The sequence below is a fragment of the Gadus macrocephalus genome, chromosome 21 (assembly GCF_031168955.1).
Source record: "Gadus macrocephalus chromosome 21, ASM3116895v1".
Taxonomy (NCBI): domain Eukaryota; kingdom Metazoa; phylum Chordata; class Actinopteri; order Gadiformes; family Gadidae; genus Gadus; species Gadus macrocephalus.
Window position 1 is genome coordinate 11,569,828 of NC_082402.1, and position 18,673 is coordinate 11,588,500.

An 18,673-nucleotide genomic window follows, 5' to 3' on the forward strand; every position below is an offset into this window, starting at 1 on the left:
GGAGGAAATGAGGGTAAAAAAACGTGTTTGAACGGAGACATGAAGAAAGACCTGCGCGCATGCGTGTGAGGAGCAGGACAGGAATATCGATCTGTGTTTGCCTAAGTCAGCGGACCCACCTGCTTTCCATGCACGGACCCGTCCGCCTGTGCAAACAGCTTCTAATTGCGCTACACATTCTCCCGCTGGTGGTACATTTGGCTGCTGTGGTTCCCAGTCCCCCGGTGACTCCCCCGCCTCCCACACCCCCCCCCCTCCTCTGTGGGAGGAGGATAAAAGGAGCAGGCAGGAAATCAATGCACTATAAAATAACAAAAAACGGAATATGCATCTGCGTTTTTATGCCTTTTGGGTTATGAATGAAAAGCTTGCAGATGGCTTCTTTCCCAGTGCTTGAAGCGAAATTGGCGGGGGTGAGGAAAGTAGTGGTCGAGTATGGGGAGATAAACCTTCACACCGGGAAGAGTGTTTACTATCAAACGCTGATGTACTGAATAGACAACGGAAGAATTACAACCAATAAACACTTGTGTCGAGGGTGTCGTAAATATGCGTAATTCAATATTGTTTATTACAATCAGTAGCTCTCTCGGGGAGTGTTCCACCTGTCCCCTTGCAGCTGCTTCCTAATTAAAGCTCACACTACCCTACAATGTCTGGTGTATCAGACACTAAGGAGCACTTAATGCGGTTTGTTTTCACTGCTGCAATATGCATTTATGCGCAATTAAAGAAAAATATGGTCGGTTTTCTAATCGCTTTATGAATGTGGTGCCAGGAACCCTGGCGTCTGGCTGAGTGCAATTAATACGATGTGTGTTTATCTCTCAAGGACTCCACAAAAACCACAGATTAAGCATCTAAATGAGCTATGAATTGATTGCATGTATCCTAAGTAATGAGACAGTGCCAACCCACCATTTAAAATGGACAACCTTTTGCTATTACAGCGATGCTTCCACTAAAAGCCACTCAAGATACAAGCCATTAAAGAGAAGGAATGTGGACATTTGAAATCATATTTTTTATCCAAAGCGTCTCACAGTGGGATAGGATACACGTCATTCGGGTCAGGTGAGGACGAGGCATCTTGCTCAGGGGGACCTAACAGGTGAGGCTGCAGATATGGGGGATTGTACGCAGTACCTTTTGGCTGGGAGTCACCATAGCCACAGCGCAATCAATCAGTTCAGACCAGTGGAAAATATAGGCAACAGCTTGAGAAAAACGTGGAGGGCTGTAGTGCAGATGTGTTTCATTCACAACAAACAACAACGAGCATTGTTCTATAAAGTGACAGATAAGGTCCTTGCCAGCCGTGGCTGACGCTGATCACCCCTTACCGTTCAAAGGGATGATCAACGTCAAACTGGCATCCTAGAAACCCCTTTACACCGTGTGCCCTCTCGAAGCATGCATCTCAGGAATACTTTACATGGAAGACTACACACGGTGATGAACTGCAGCCGTCTCAGTAGCAAAGTTAGAGCACTTCATTCACACCAGGCTGAGCCTGTCAGCCTCACCACTTCTGCAAAGGAGAGCGGTGACGTTGGATCGGAGATCATTGAGCCATAAAGGCAATTTATGTCAAGTCCTCTGTCAACGAGGTAGGGGCCTGACACGTGTCATACAGGATAAGGCTAGGGTAGCTGGTTGATCCAAATAAACCTTCCAACACACACACACACACACACACACACACACACACACACACACACACACACACACACACACACACACACACACACTGCAGGAATGAACGCTTGAACAAATCGGAAATAACATGTATGCAAACAACACACGTACATAGATACAGATGCATGCAGTCAAACATACACACACACAGACACAGACAGACACACACACACACACACACACATTGAAAGGAACACGGACACAGCAAACACTCTTCACAGCCGGTTTCTTGACGATGGCACATCTACTTTCCATTTTGAGGTGTCTGGCCAATTAAGGGTCCATCCTTGCTGGTGGTGGAGGTGGTGGGGGGGGGGGGGGGGGGGGGGTTGGGCCCATAGGGACTAACAGATCCAAGAAGGGTAGGAACAAATCTCTTAGGGATGCCCGTTTCTCAAGAGTTTTCGTTTTGTGTTGTCGTGCAAATGAGCAGAGGGATTTTGGTGGCGCCTTTGATATTGGAGACGCATTTTCTTCTCCTAATGGGGATAAATGTGAGCATTCAGAAACGGCCTCCTTTTCTGAAGGACACGTGCCATGAGACTGATCAGTACAACACAAACACTATTGTCCTTCATGCTACAGCCTTCACTTTCGTTGTCGTTTTGCTGTCGTCTCGCCCGCTGAAAAAGGAACGCTGAACACCATCCTCGTCTAAAACGCGTCTCAAATGCTTCCGCTGAGGAGCCACTTAAAGCCAGTGCACTTAATGCACGGAAGCCAAGGAGGGATAACGTTCCGAGTGCATGCCGGCAGATCTAAAGGGCAGGCCACGCCCGAGGCCCGCTGAGCACAGGCCCTAGACGAGCTGCCTGCTGAGGAACCAGCTGGAGCCCCGGCCTCCTCACAGGGGTCTCTAATAGACCGTCTTGCTCTCTACACTTAGCTAGCGTTGGACGGTTCAGCCAGCTTGTTTTTATTAACCTACACAATTCCGGGTACTTACACACTCGGGGGATCTGTATGTTTCCCGCGTGTGTTTTATCACTTTGGATGCAAGGATACCGCTTTTTATCTGAAAGTGTTGCTCATTACTGAAGCTATCTGCTGTAACTGCAGTGTTCAGTAAACGCAACGCGTGGATGCATCAAAAATGGATGAATCGGCAACAATTTCCTTCTCCACCGTCGACTAAATTTTTGTTTTTAATTTTGGCATTCGACTTTCCGACGCAGAAGGATTCTCCTGACACCAATCCACAGCCTCTCTCTCTCCCCCTCTCTCTCTCTCTCTCTCTCCCTCCCTCTCTCTCTCTCTCTCTCTCTCTCACTCTCTCCCTCTCTCTCTCTCTCTCTCTCTCTCTCTCTCCCCCCCCCCCCCCCCCCCCCCCCGACAGGTGGACGTGCTGAAGGCGGACATGGAGAGCGCCGAGTGGAAGATCCTGGAGAACCTGGTCCTGGAGGGCGTCCTGGACCAGGTGGGCCAGCTGCTGCTGGAGGTCCACCTCCACTGGGCGGGCTTCGAGGTGGGCGGCCACGACCCTGCCGTGGTGCGCTACTGGTTCAGCCTGCTCCAGGAGCTGCACCGGGCCAGCTTCCGCCTCTTCCGTTGCCACAGCGACCCGGCCAAGCCGCACGTCTTCCTGCACAAGAACGTGCTGAACGCCAGCAGCACTTACACCCTGGGCTTCGTGAACACCCAGTGGAAACCGTGAGGAATACTGAGCCAAAACACACGTTGTTTGTTGGAAGTTGGAGGTACTCCAGAGGACAAAAGGGAAAAAGTAAAGTGAGATAAAAGGTTTCTCCAGATATTAACCCGAGTCTTACTCACCCATGAGGTTTAAGTCTTGCAGCGATTCCCATCCCACCTTCTCCTATATGTCTATGGGCCTGCAATGACCTCAGCGGTGTCGTACTCCCTTGTTCGTATTCATTCCCTTGACTGCATCGGCTCACCTGCAACCAACCACAGCAACAGTCCTAGACGGTGTGTGGGCTGAACGCAGCACCACCAAGCAGGCATCGAGACCACACCAGCAGGCTTTGTGCCCAGAAAGAAAAGGAGCCGTATTTGTTTGTCATCACGTTAAGGTGGTTGAGGGCTGTCAGTATAAACTGCACGGAACACGGACCGGGTAATGGAGGTACCTGAACGGTTCCTGTAGCGCTATCAAGTGCAGGATGTCGTTAACATAGATATCCGAATTGAGGAAAGATCTGGGACCGCCTTTTGCAGTGAGAACAGACCGGATGAGAGCATGTTGTCAATACTGTGAGGGCTGCTTTGACTTTTATTGTTCTTCCAAGAAATTAGTGGGAGCTGGAATAGAACGCTGCGCTGCTGTAGCAGCTATACAAAGAGAAAATAAAAGACTGACAGAAAAATGTACTTCAATGATGACTACGCTTATCATACATTTTGGTTACCCAATAGGAAATGTCACTTTGGCTGCCAATAAGCAGTTGCACCATTCCATCTGCCCTCTCTCTCTCTCTGCCAGGCCTTGTGATCTATAATCTCTGTCATTGCAGAACATGAGTCACCAGAATTTATTAGAAAATACTCCACTAGATTGACAACGTAGGAATAATTTCCCAGTCCATTATCATTGTTATGCTAATAATTTACAGCAGTTCAAAGAGAACGAAAAGGGTTTTTTCTTTATTTTCTTTGGGAAGGCTATTAAGCAGCTTTCATGGTTAAGAGGAAGAAATAGCCACAAACGAATTGGAGGCCAATAAACTGTACAAAATGTTTATTATAACCAATGTCCAGGAACACATACAAAAAAAAAGTATTACATCTTCCATTAAACAGTAGAGTACATCGGCAAATAAAAGCGAAATCAGTTCATAATTTTAATGTAGACGCTGTGTGTTTAATAAGAAGCATGAACACGACGCGATACAAAAATACACTTCTATGATCAGACTGGATACCAGCCCTGCTTCTGCCTGCTGTCCCCTCTTCTCCTGGAAAGAGAAAAACTAGGGGGGGCAGCAGCGTTCGTTCACACCCATCCTCACGGGGACCGCGTTCACACCTGCACTGACGGGATCCGTGTTCACACGCGCACTGATGGGGACGGCTTTCACACACGTATTCACGGGGTCCTCGTTAGAGCTCGCACCTCTGCGGCTGGCGTTCACACACACACACACACACACGGGGGGGGACCTCGGGGGTCTCCGCTGCTCCTCTAGTCCCAGAGTTTGATCAGGCCGTCCCAGCCGCAGGTGATGACCTTGGAGGTCTCGTGCGGGTGCCACAGGGCGCTGATGCACACCTTGTCGTGGGCCTTGATCCGGTGGTAGAGCTTGGTGGTCTTCCAGTCCCAGATGTTCAGCTTGCCGTCCGCGTCCCCTGACACCACATAACTGCGGGGGGGGGATGGCAGAGAACTGGGTTAGAACTTGAGTGACTGTAGTCGTGTTGCCGTGGTTACAGAGGGGAGCAGTTGGTTACCTGCCGATATGTACGTGGGTGAGGTAGGCATGGAGCGATAAGGATAATTGGGCCTTGTCCTAAATTTAGGGTGTCTGGCTGGCCTAGTTGGCTCCCCCGAGTTTCAGCATGTCATCCGTTGAGATCAACGGCTCGGGTTCGACTTGACGACTAAGACAAATGTGTGGTAGAACCATTGCAGGGGCGGATATGGGCCAACTGCGGGCATGACATGGGGCTGCAGCATTAAGCTCTCTGCATTGGCAACACCACGACAGGATACATGTCATTTTATTAGACTGCTTGGGATACGATCTGAAAATGCCTTCCCTGTTTAGCATGGACTGTCACTCTTAATACATTTTTTTCTATTTTTCAAGGTTGGTAAACCCTTAATAACCTTTTTCAGTTCATGCAAAGAATTAAAAAAATGGGGAAATTCTCCATCTTTGAAGTCTGCTCCGTCTGTCTGAAAACCCTTTGCCAGAGAGGTCGTTTTCTGTAAGCTGGGCTCCCTTCCTGAGGCGTGAGTGACGTGCATTTGGACAACGTTTGACAACCTCCGTCGCACTAATGAGTCCTCCTTCCTAAAACCTTTACGACTGTCCCGACTGCTCTGATGGCACTTTTTAGTTCGTCACTCTCAGGCAGGTTCATAACTTTACCTCAACTAGACCTTTCCGTTGCGACAAGATGACGATCACTGGTGAATGTTCCGTTTTTGGACCAGTCCACAAGCTGGTCTCACACTCAAACAGAGGTCGCACACTCGAACAGTGGTCTCACACTCGAATAGAGGTCTCCCACTCGAATAGAGGTCTCCCACTCAAACAGAGGTCTCCCACTCGAATAGAGGTCTCACATTCAAACAGAGGCCTCACACTCAAACAGAGGTCTCACATCCCCACATCTGACGGAGCAGAGAGCGGCCTCACCTCATGTCGGGGGAGAAGTCCACCTGACAGGCGTAGCCGGCCACCATGTGGCCCTTGAAAATCTTCTTCTTGTTCAGGCGGAAGCGGTTCTGGGCCCCAAAGATCAGGATCTGATTGTCCATGGACTGGCACGCCAGCCATTTACCTGGAGGAGGAGAGAGGGAGAGACGGCGGAGGTTTAAGGATCCTCCCGGATGATGTCAAACTACAGCATAAAACCCAATGAGGAACTACAATTGTAGTCCTTTTCGTGTATCCACAGTATTTAAGTGCAAGGGCTCAATGTGTCGGACAAAGAAACAGCTTTTTACCAATAACAGTATCCAGTATAAAATAAACATTACGATAACACCATGTTTTGTCTGGCCTTCATTACATTATTGGCCACGGTACCATCCGACTTTCCCTTGCGGGGTGAATGCCCTCATCTCATCTGAATCAACAATGTTTTAGAACTGAACGACAACAGCTGGTATGATTGTTGTGAAATGAGTTTCAGCGTAGTCTATTTAGATTATATTTAGACATGGTATTCAAGGGCTCAACCCACTAACGCGCTCACAATGTAGGCTAGGCAATATATCTTGTCCTAACCCAGGTTGGACTCTGACCTGCACAACATTTGCCTGGTTCCCTCCCCTCTATCCCTGACAGTTTCTTTTAAACGTTGCGAAATTCAGGATTAATTAAGAAGCAAGTTGAGGATGATTATCAGGCTAATGCCTTGTCATTATACTCTCATCCCCCTTTCTTGTGTTCTTCTGTCCCGCCAATAAAAAGCATGCAGCCTGTAGTCTAGTAACTACATCAGACGTATATCCGTTTTTAATGGACGATTGCCCTAAAGTGAACCGTATATAAAAGGAATTTATCGAAGGGAGCCAATGGCCGATCACTATGAGCGGTGAAGTTTTAAAAATCGGATATGCAATGATCACGGCTGAACGCAGATGGCCGGGCAACGACAGGTGGCTAAGGGTGTGTGTGTGCACCGCGCAAAATCCAGACAGTTCACAGCACCCCACAGCACCCAGGAGGCATTTACACTTCACTCCAGGGCCATTAGCAGGATAAGAAGGAGGCAATTTGGGGAAAATGGGGTGGAGGAGGTTTTGATCAGTGATCGCTCACTGGAAATCCACTCTGCCGAGTGCCGCGTCTGCCGGCACGACTCTGGCATCAAAGTCACCGCGCGGCGACACGGTGTGCCTCGGAGAAGACAGAAAAGGCAGCTTCGCCAAATCGCTGCACTTCTGGTAAAGGAACCCGAGGGAAATTCGGAATGTGCTCCGAGAGGGGGTGTGTAGGAAAATAGATTTTATGGAGGGGGTGCCGGGGAAGTGTGTGTACAGGGAATGACATTTGAATAACCGCCGACAGATATAAAAAGGAAAAAAAAAGGCCAACATTTGCAAATGTCATTATCAGAATATCAGAAGTTTGAAAATAAAACTTTGATTTAAGTCGCATGAGTGAGGATCTGTATGTTGGGAATCGGTTTGATGCAAAGGGGGTGCTGGGTTGACATTTAGGATGAGGGTGCTCCGACGGGAACCGGCTGCATTATGCACACCACGTTCCCCAAGGGGAATCCCCCTCTGGGATGGATGCGGGAATGTTCCCCGGGAAGATGAACGCAGTGACGTGAGGCCTCGATCATCTTCTCGTATCTGTGACGAGGTTTATCGAGGGTTCATCGTACCGTCCCTGCTTAAAAAATGACGTCGTTACCCCCTCCCCATCTGTGCCAGAAGCACTTACCGTTGGGAGAGAGTGTGACAGCTGGCATGGAGTGCATGCTGGGCTCGGCGATGTACTTGAAGTCCACGGGGATGTCCCTACACAGGAAAAGAAGTCAGAACGTAATGAAAAGCAACGCTAATCTGCCCCGGTCTTTCAAATAACCACCCACCACCAGTCGAGACACGAGAGAAAAACGCCCCGCGTCTTACAAGGCAACTTAAGAGCACATCCACATAAATACACACACTTAAAAGTGTGCGTGTACACACCATAAGCTCCCCCCCCCCTCCCCTTCTTGTTTCAGAAAACCGACTGTGATTGCGCCCGAGCTATGTCCATGGATGTACCCTCTGTGTGACATCTAATAAATGATGAAGTTGGAGGGGATCGGAGGATGCCTGGGATCTAATCATTTATTGATCCCGTGTTTGGCCCGTTACCGTTCCGGCCATTAACTCTTCCCCATTTTTTTGTCCCGGGAGAGAGAACTCACGCTTCGGTGGCTGGCTAAAGATAACCCGGCACTATATAAAGTGACGTTTACACACACATGATGCATCGAATGCGAGCCACCTGTTTTTAGAATGTGAAGCAGGTCAAAGGGGCTACAAGGTCGACAGGGTCTTCAAGGTCGTTGTTCGGGTGTCCAGAACATCATCGTGATGCATGAAGAAGTACAGAGGTGGCTAAAGGACTTGGTGCATGGATGGCATCGCCCTTCAAGGCTGCACTTTGCCCTGCGGTCACCTGTACGGGTCTGTATTGTGCAAGGTGCCAGTAGATATCAGTTATTCTGGGGGAAAAAAAACCCACTTAATTTTATCCCACCAATCTCAGATTTGAAGGCTCTAGCCTGCGAAAAAATGAGTTTCACCACTCACAATCTATAATCTATCTTTGTACATAGGTTGATTTGGATATTATAAGGGTGTCCAGATGAAGAGTGCTAGCCTACTTTTAGTTCTCAACCAGGGAAACGATGCACACCCACTTCTCCCTCCCTCACAAACTTCCATTGGCTACACTACTTTTACACTGGGATTAAAAAGTGGAACTCTGTTATAATAGAATCCTCTAAATACATTGAATATTTGGGGGCAAGGATGGAGCATAAGCTCATCCTCCTAGGCTATATTAGGCATGTCCTAGAGAGGGATAAGCTTCTAGGCCACTTATATATATAACGCCACGTTGTGCGTGTGGCAGTGTGGAGCTCCATCTGGCCAGCGGTTCATTTGGATGTCCGCATCCGAGGGAGGGTAAGGCTACTTGGATACATAGTATAACCGTAAAGACGGTTGGCGCATTGCATGCACAACATCGCTCATTGACGTTTCTACACGTTATTTACAACGTAACTAAAAACTACTGCCAGCTAGATTATTGGTGGGCTGTTTGCTGCTGTGGTCCGAAGCATTGCTGGAGGGGAAAGCAGCAAATCCCAAGGAGCTGCCCCCAACCCCAAGATATTTCTCAAATAAAGGCCAATATATCTATATTTGGAATATCGGTCGATATATCGATGTCGGTAAACCTTTACTCCCCAATATCGGCATCTCCGTCGGCCCCAAAAGCGGTATAAAAAGTATTGGTCAGGCAGTAAAAACAAACCTAACACGACGTAAAATGTTATGTAGAAATGCTACTTTTTATGGCAGGGCAGAATGACGGCCTCCTTGGAAGAGGACTCACTCCCCATTTAGATATAAGTCGGCTCATTCCAAAGTAATGAGAAAAAGATCCTTATATACTGCCTTCCTCTACTCCTATTCCAGACATCAAGGACTCTGGTTATGGCCTCATGCTGCTCTCACAGCAGAGGTTTGTTTATCGCCATGGGAACCTCCCGGCATATTTATGCGGTGGTCTCGCTGCTTCTGATGAGCTGCCCCCCTCAACATGATTCATCGGTTCAAAATGATGACGTTCGTATAGAGAACAATTACATTGTCAGTAAACCAATAAAAGGTAACATTATTTGTGTTAGCAATTCCCGGCTGGTTGGTGGTGGTGGTGTTGTCGGTTGCATAGAAAAACAAGAGATGCCCTTTGATTTTACTTGTTCTATCCTCGGCCTCTTCTGGTGATTTAATGTGTGCCTTTGTGTTGCAGGGGCTCTTTCCACTTAATCAAATTATTTATGGGCCGAGGTGAGGGGCTCACACGGGGTGAATGCTAGAACAACGTCATTGCACACCGTGGATGATGGGCGAGAACAAGGACACGAGCAGGGGTCAAACGGAGAGAGCAGGCCATGAATCGGGAGCAGATCACCAGCACGGCTGGACGAGCACACTGGGCAGGGCGAGGGATGGGTGGTGGTGCACGTGTCAAAGGTCAGCTGGGTGTTTGTGGACGTGCTGCGTGTGACCTGCCTGTAAAGGACGCTGCGGTGCCAACCAATGGGCTCGCCTCAAGAGAAGAAAGCCGTGAGAAAATCCTGCATGGTTTGTCGACTGATCCTGTGTCACTCGATGTAGGGACGTGGAGAACCCAAGTCAAGCGACCGACGGACCACTAACATGAGAGGTGCAATGGCTGGGTTATCGATCGCTCATGCGCCACCAAGGCTATTTTCCTTGATGTTTCAGAGAACACTGGCCCGAACGTGTGTGCAATTTCAACACAGACGTCCACGTCTCCCGCGCACTCAATGCAACAGTCGAATGCTTGCACACAGGCAGCTCGCCCTGCAATGACTAACCCAGGGATTTTAACATTGCCAGAAATCACTGCGGGATGTAAACAGACTTTGATGACCCGTGTCTTCCTCCTCTTAAAACCACAGGCGGCGTTCATGCTAAGACACGATATTCCGACCGATAAACACACTCACCACTCCCACACGCGGAGACTCTTGTCGTCCGATGTGCTGACGAAGCGTCGGTTCTCGTCCACGAAGGTGATGGTGTTGACGGCGCCCAGGTGGCGGTCGTACTCCTGCACCACCTCGCCCGTCCTGATGTCCCACTGGGAGAGAGAGAGAGAGAGAGAGAGAGAGAGCGTAAAGTAATGCAAAATCAAAGCGAGACCAAAAGAAAGAAATCGGGTACTTCTGATACAAATAATAATGAGACGGGTTTCTCATCCGAGTGCCTGAGTCATCCCTTTTTATTGATGATCCCCAGATTGCAACCGTGACGGCGATTCCTTGTCTGAAATCCTAGCCGTTTCTCCGTATTATAGAGCAGAATGATAAAACTGCAATCCTGGTCTCAGTGTTTAAACAGCAACAGACGATATTCAACTCCAACGTTTTGTTTACGTATTTTGACCAGAACGACCTAGCTGTCGATAAATCCTCACCGCAAGCCTCCCCAATCTCCTGATTACATCTCATCTGAATAAGGCCCCAGAGGGGTTCACTTGTGTAATAGACTAGATATGGATTTGCCATTTTGATGATAGATCTGCTTTTCCCCTGAGATACAAAAACAATGCAGTGATTAATAATTTTGCCCTAGACCCGTCGAGACACACACACACACACAGTGAGAGGAAGGACCGTATCTTATAGTCCTGGGGGAAGAAAGGTGGTCGTGTGTTCCTAGTCGAAGGCTGTGTGTGCTTTCATCTGGCTTTGCTGAATTTGTCAGTGATCCACGAGGCGTCACAGATAAAATGAACGAAATGGAAAACGGATAGGAAATAAGCAAAAGCCTTTACCTGCACAATCTTCTTATCTGACATGCCGGCCACGAAGAGATTCTGTTTGTCCTCATCCGGGTTGAACTTGACGCAGTACGGCACCTTCCTGTTGGTGAAGCGCGAGATGCACTGGCCTGTGGCAGGGGGGCAAGCGCATTGAGAGATCGGAGCTCCAGAACAAACAATCCACAGGGCTTTTGACAACAGAAAGAAGAAACAGCGCAAACAAACTGAAGCTGCACTCGAGTCGTTTGAGCGGTGAGTCAAAGCCAAGCGCTGTCTTTAAAGAGCAAGGGTTCACCTGCCACAGATATTAAGTGGCATGCCTGTAGTTGATGCTGCCAGCAACAAGTGGCACATTAAGCTCTCTACTGCCCCCTGCTGGAGAGGCACATCTCAAGGACCAAGATTGAGGGAAACAAAATGGATGTCCAGTAAGGACACAACACCATGTCTCGGCTAGATAAACACTGGGCATACGTGGATAACATGGACATGAGATAACCAGGCCAAACACAAATGGTTTGACTATGCTAATTAAGGGTGGAGGAGGGGCTTCTCACTGAGTGACAATTACAACAGTTCAATCCATCTGCTAGTATCCAGTACCGGGGACGTGAACTACTTCCATACCATGGATATTCTAGTTGTGATTTTATGCGTAGCGCAACAGAATTATATACATTTAGACCACATTTCCCGACAAATTAACAAAGCCTATTAGCTGGCATCCCTGCTGCTGCTTATCACATACATACTTCCATGTTTTATGTCATGCGACAATTAAGGCTTTGATGCTCGAGACCAGTGTATGCTATTTAGACCACATGGAAAAACAGGGATTTCAGAGCCATCGTTTGTTTTGGATGATCGGAACAGGAGACGCCTAAACCTAAATACTAGATGAACGGTGGGGACCTACCTGTTTCTGTGTCCCAGAGCTTTAGGTAGCGGTCGTAGGCAGCGCTCATGAACTTAGTCCCATCGTTGTTGTAGCAAATGTCTCGTACCGCCTTACTGTGACCTAATGGGGATTTAAAAACACAAAACCAATAAACATTACAGATCTTTCCACCAAAAGCCACCAAGTCATACGAGGACCTCATCATCCAATCTCCTCCAATCCAAAAGCTCTCTTCATTTGGCAGGGCAACGACAATTAAGATCCCATCAACAAATCCCCCCAAAAATCTGGTATATGTTGGTGTCAAAGGCCTGGAAAAAGCCTGTCTAATCTTTTCTCCTGGCCTCAATGAAATTATTGGATGGCCTGCCTGTCGGTCTAGCTGTGTGCACTTACTGCTAATGACCGGAGTCTTCCACAGGACTAGGCAAACCTATCGCTAAAGCTAGTGGTATGTTCTGGGGAAGTGGCTTTAGAGGCCTGAAGGGATGGGTCTGATTTTTTCAGTTGGATACGAAAAAATACGAAAAAAAATAAAATCAAGCTCTGGGTGGTTCCTACCAATTGCTCACCCTACACTTGGACAAGGAGCGCCATACACACACACACACACACACGCAGAAAAACACACCTTCCCTCTGGGCTCACTGCCCCTCGAAGGCTCTGGCTTCTTAAAGCTGCCTTTTATCGTGGCTCTGCGGTCGCCACGGCGATAACCGGACAGAGCTGAGGCTAACTGGCCTCCCTGATCTGGACACGCCCTGCAGCTGGACCCCCCAAAAGGGGGGTCAGTAACTAACCCCAACGCAGGAGACCGCCTTGATGCCTCGGCCACTGTGATCCAACCTGTCTCACTTGCTACTACCACCGCCTCTCACCCTCCTTAGAATTGCACACATGCGATCACACACACTTAAGTAAAACCAGGGTGCATGCAAAATCGATTACATAGCATCATGCAGCCACCTGTGTTCTTAAAGAAGCAGAAAAAAATAATGGTAATAGGAATGCTTGTTCATGCACATCGGCAGCTTTGGCCTCTACTCTGTAAATACAGCCTTTTATTCCGTCTTTCTTTGCTCGGTGAGTCCCAGACCGCGACTGTGATGCAGGAGAACACAGCCATGCGTTCACATACTGCGCTGCACAGACATTGCCATTAGGCATTCAATTAAATGCTGCCTTTCAATGAGGCAAAAATGCGAAAAAAAAAAGCATCCTTATCCTATCTTGTAGAATGAAATGAGTTTAGTGCAACCAAACAACAAAAGAAAATGAACCGGTAATATAACACGATGCTGTACAGCAGCAGGAGGGTTGTCTGAGAGTATGGGAGGAACCCGATTCGGTGGATGGCACTGAGAATTTAGTCAAATACTTTTACAACGTTCAAATTCTCACTGATGAACAGATGTTTGATAGAAACCTACTTAGGAGTGCCACGGTGGGGCTGCCTCTTCAGCCTATAGACCCCCTTCTCCCCTCTTCCTAACACAGTTATTTTCTTCTCTCCTGCTCCCTTTCTCCCTCCCACTTTCCCTGGTGCCCTCTGCTTGTGCCCCCCCCCCCCCCTCCCTATCACCCCTATGGGTGTGGGAATTATTCATGCTCCCCTCCCTAAAAAACAAAACCAGAAAAAAAGCTGTTAGCTGTGGGCTAACCGTCTCCATTCTGACAGCGCGCCGTCCTTGGGAGAGAATGTACTGCGGAACGGCTTACACATCCCCGCTACAATACACGCACACACAAATGCATGTAAATAACAGATACAGGCGCGCGCGCGCACACACAAATGCATGTAAATAACAGATACAGGCGCGCGCGCGCACACACAAATGCATGTAAATAACAGATACAGGCGCGCACACACACACACACACACACACACACACACACACACACACACACACACACACACACACACACACACACACACACACACACACACACACACACACACACACACACACACACACACACACACACACACACACACACGACAGAGGTGTCATTAGCGTTGCTTTAATGCTGAGCTCACACTCTGTCGCACGCTGCAGATATTTCCCAAAGGGTTAAGGCTGCGTTTCAGATCTCCGGCATGCTAGGTGTCAGCACGTCTGGCTGCTGAGATATGTTCATGTCCATATAACGCGGCGTTTTCACAGCCATGCCATTCCCAGTATTTTCTTTATCGTTTCCCGGTCATAGTGAAGATCAACAAGAACCTCCACGGATCGTTTTGAGGCGGCAACCGTGGAAGAGCCGACAGATCAACGCGTCGGAGGACGGATGCAACGCCGTGCTCATTATGCATCGGCAATGAGGCCGAGGTGAAAAAAAAAAGACAGGCACACCAGACATCAATAGGATCAGCGCAGGCAACAGGCTTCTGATTACTCACCGATAAACGTCCGTATGCACCGCCTCTCGTTGTACACCTCCCATAGCTGTGGGCAGGAGGAGGAGATGTGAACAATGAGCCTGCAGCCAATGCTTTGCATCCAGGTTTTTAATAATCCTCATCCCTGTATCGCTACAGAAAAGACTGCCGCGAGGTTAGACTAGGAAAGTCTGTTCTAGATCGTTTTTGTTATTAATGTGTTCAGCGCTTAACCTTAAAGATGTTGCCTGCTCCAATGAGACAGATCTAGAGTGCATTACCCTCCCTCTGGCCATCCGAAACTCTGATACACTCTGCTCAATCAAAAGTTAACTTAAAACCTATTTCTTCAGGACCACCTACCAACATTTGACAAGTCACCCTCCGCCATCTTCCACTCTCTCCCGCTCTCTCAATGTGTAGCCTATTGTTGTGGTGTTGTTTATTTTTTCCCCTTTTGTTTGACTGTCTGTATGGATTCATTTCTTATTTGTAAAGCGTCTTTGAGTATTTAGAAAAGCGCTATAAAGAAAACGGATCAATTATTATTATTATTACATTCGTGTTCTTTGTTTCTATCAAGAGAGCATGCCGTGGGGCCCTACGTATGATGCTGGAGGAAGAGGTTAGGCCCCGGATAGGTGGCACAATATTGTGCACAAACAGGAAAGCTGATCGTATTGAGTTTAAATAATGAATGTTGATTCGTACCTTGATTTTACAGTCCATGGAAGCGGAGAGAAGCAGATGACCAGAGGCAGGGAATAGACGAATAGCGCTGACACCCTAAAGGAGAAAAACAACACACAAAGAATATTGTATTGAATTTGGTTTAATGTTTCATATCCAAAAAGTTAACCTACATTTTCTTAAGTGAATGTTCAAGTCACCTTATTTGACTGCTCTGATTAACAAAAAAAAAAGACTCATTATATATTACTTTAATCTTGCCTTTCAAATGTACACAGGGCTACAACCAAGAAACGGTTGAACAATGCATTTGCGATGGTCCCAATCGCATGCATTATCTTCACCAAGAACTCTTGGAAAATTATTATATACTCTTTATTAAATAATTATTCCTCAGTTCCAACCCAAAATGCACTGTATGGACTCTAAAAGGGTAGCACACTTGTGACACACAGATTCAACACACAAGGTCTTCCCGAAATGTAAACTGTAAATGTTTAACAAACGTTTTTATAGAAACTTCTCACACAGCCACTGCTGTGAAGGCATCTAGCCACTACTCACCAACTCTCTGAATACCACTCGGTGCCAGAAAATCTTTCCCAATGTGGTTCCATGTTACATCCAGAACGAGGCCCAAAAGCCCAACTCCTATACATCATTATAGGCCCCTCCCGCTCTACGTCACTGTGCTCTTTGAGCGGCTTGTGACCTACTTAACTCCAAGTTGGAGAAGTAGGAGGCAATACCTGCCTGTGTTCCCACATAGGCGCCCCCACTAACCTTGGTGTGTCCGGTCCAGACGTGGATCTGTTTCTTGGGCAGGTAACACTTGTCCGGCACATCTGCCGTGCGCAGGTTGATGCCCACGTCCTGGGGGACGTGGAGGTAGGAGCGACCTTGGTAGTCGTACATGTCCTTGACTGGAAACGGAGTCGCCGCACAGAGAGAAATACATCAGCTGAAGCTTTTTCATTTAAAGAATATATATACTTTTTAGACAAAGTATTAAAACCACAAGATTTCCGATCTTAAATCAATAAAATCAGGAACAGTTGACGGGTCTAAAGCGGTACGTCCGTACGGCCATGTCCGGAAAGAAGCAGAATAATGTTTCGGGGGGGCCAAGTTACCATGGAGAACAGTCTTCTCCTCTGCTGGGGCCTCTTCCTCGTTGCGCCCCTTCTTCTGCCGCTTGGCCGTGATCTCATCCAGCTCCTTCTGCATCTCCTGTTATAATTAGAACAGTTAAGAAGTTTAAAAAAATATATATAAACGCTTTCCATCTATGGTTCAGATTGTCAGAAAAACATTTGCAGTAGTTTTCTAATTGAGCAACTGGTTCTAAACTGAACAAACTGAATGTAAAAAATACACATGCCATTTCAAAATGGATGAATTATATTACCTCTGATGGTTTGGCCCCATCTTTCTCGTCTGCGTATTTTGCCCATGGCCCGAGGAAGGTTTCTATCTCGCCTGCCTCTCCTCCTTTAACCTTCTTCCTTTTATCTCCTGTCTTTGCAGCAGCCTCGAACACTGTTATCCCTGGGGGAAGAAGACACACAACCAACCTCAAATGATTGTACATATGTAGATTAGACTGGCTATTTCCAATAATGATACTTAGCAAACCAAGAGAGCATCATGGCAGAGACAAGCAGTTCTTAACTGTTATAGCAGGGTTATGCCTTGCTTGCTTCCTATTTCATTAGATATTCTACTGAAGTAATCTGTTTTGCGCAAGTGGATGAAGATTTCGGGAATGCATTTCTGCTGTGGCCAGCCTAAGCAGTACTTGCTTTGAGACTTTAACGTAACCAGTTTTTCAGTTAACGTATGTACTACAAAATCACAGATCTCCAACTCCAGCATCACGTTTGGTTCAAACAATTATAAAGCGAAATAAAGTTAAAAGGCCCCATTCACCCTGATCTGAACTCAAATGCCCTCAGACCCTCATTAATTGGATATTAATTGATACCAGCTTTAAGGATCAAGCAGTGGTTCGAGTCGTTTACCTTTATTCTTCTCCGCCTCATCCACTGCCCCGATATAGGAGGAGTTAGTCACTTCAGCCGTGCCCACAGAGGGGTCCAGTGCATAGCCTGTGAGTGGAGTCAAAGTAAATCGACAATTAATACATGAGCACATACATTTACACGTGTCCAACATCATCAATAAATGACTTACAAATAACATAAAACCGCTTACCAAAGGTGGAAAACGTTCTCCTTTGCTGTTCGAACATGAAATCGTTGAGGTGGGCGGGCTCTGCATAGCCAGACAACATATTCCTTGGGGCGGCCATCTGCTGGCTTTTGAAGGGGTTGATTGGCCCAAACTAAATATAAAAGAAGAGGTACAACCAACCTTGAAGCACGATTTTCACAGTTTAAACGTTTCCATGGGATTTCTAAATAAACGCAAACATACCTCTGGTGCAAACAGTGTTTCAAACGTAGGGTTGAAAGTGACCTCCTTCAACGCAGGATCCAGGTGTTGTCCGGTCTCTACAGACTCCTACAATTAAGAAAAGAGTAATCAACGGTAGTCGAGCTTTTGATGTGATAAGTGGTTGTTCTTTAAGGCAAAAAAGGCACCAGCGAGGCCTGGTTAACTCAAGTTCCAGTTAAGGGGAACCACTCTCTTATCCCTCTAGTATCCTAACAGTCGGAAGAGGAAATCAAACCTTTGCCACGGGGACCTTAAACATCGTATCCGTGTGCTGCCAAGATGGCAATATCTTCCATCATAAAAAATGAATGTTTTACATTAGTTTGCGATGCTTCACTTTGAAAACCTAAGCGCGGCAAGTTAGCGTTGTGCGTAACGCAAGCGCTAGCTAGTGCTAGCCGCTAAGCTTACCTTCACAGCCACCTCCGGGGCTGCGTTTAGGACAGCCAGGGTCATGGTCGGCCCGGATGGTAACGGTTTTAGATGTGCGGTGGCGTCCGGATCATTAATATCATTTCTGGAACTAGAATCGGATTCATTTTCGGAATCTGAGTCGCTGCGGTAAGAAACGAGGGACTCTATGGCAGAAGACATCTTGGATGTTGTGGCTTCATCGGAAGCAAGGGGGCGGTACTTCCGCTGAAAAAGAAAACAGATCGCCCTGACGAGGGGTTTATATAATAAATAATACGAGCTAAAGATTTCGCTTGAATGAGGTGTTATGGTAATATTGTAGATATATATGTAGAATAAACAATATACTGAGGCAGACATGAAAGACTGCGCGATTATCCAACTGTCACGAAGTATTGATGAACAGCGGATTTTATT

At 47.3% G+C, this 18,673-nt stretch overlaps 2 protein-coding genes across 3 annotated transcripts in view; one reads left to right on the plus strand and one right to left on the minus strand.

Annotated features, from left to right (window-relative positions):
- The window catches only part of mettl24 (methyltransferase like 24), a 33,330-nt gene extending 28,722 nt beyond the window's left edge, over positions 1-4,608 (plus strand). Inside the window, exon 5 of the mRNA XM_060042322.1 lies at positions 3,035-4,608. Coding sequence (XP_059898305.1) covers positions 3,035-3,352 — 318 coding nt within the window. The 3' untranslated portion in view covers positions 3,353-4,608. The remainder of the gene's footprint in view (positions 1-3,034) is intronic.
- Positions 4,382-18,469, minus strand: cdc40 (cell division cycle 40 homolog (S. cerevisiae)). 2 transcript variants are annotated; one of them, XM_060042319.1, is made up of 15 exons: positions 18,254-18,468; positions 17,822-17,908; positions 17,600-17,729; positions 17,407-17,493; positions 16,794-16,933; positions 16,519-16,615; positions 16,169-16,308; positions 15,407-15,481; positions 14,717-14,762; positions 12,334-12,435; positions 11,430-11,545; positions 10,600-10,733; positions 7,782-7,858; positions 6,021-6,165; positions 4,382-5,018 (listed from the first exon to the last, which is right to left on the minus strand). In XM_060042319.1, exons 1-15 carry the CDS (start codon positions 18,434-18,436, stop codon positions 4,841-4,843), a joined length of 1,737 nt encoding a protein of 578 aa, XP_059898302.1. In that variant the 5' UTR covers positions 18,437-18,468; the 3' UTR covers positions 4,382-4,840. The 2 variants fall into 2 exon arrangements, with proteins under 2 accessions (XP_059898302.1, XP_059898303.1); XM_060042320.1 differs by lacking the exons at positions 4,382-5,018; positions 6,021-6,165 and adding an exon at positions 6,172-7,690 and having other exon boundaries at positions 18,254-18,469.
- Positions 18,470-18,673: the final 204 nt, after the last annotated feature.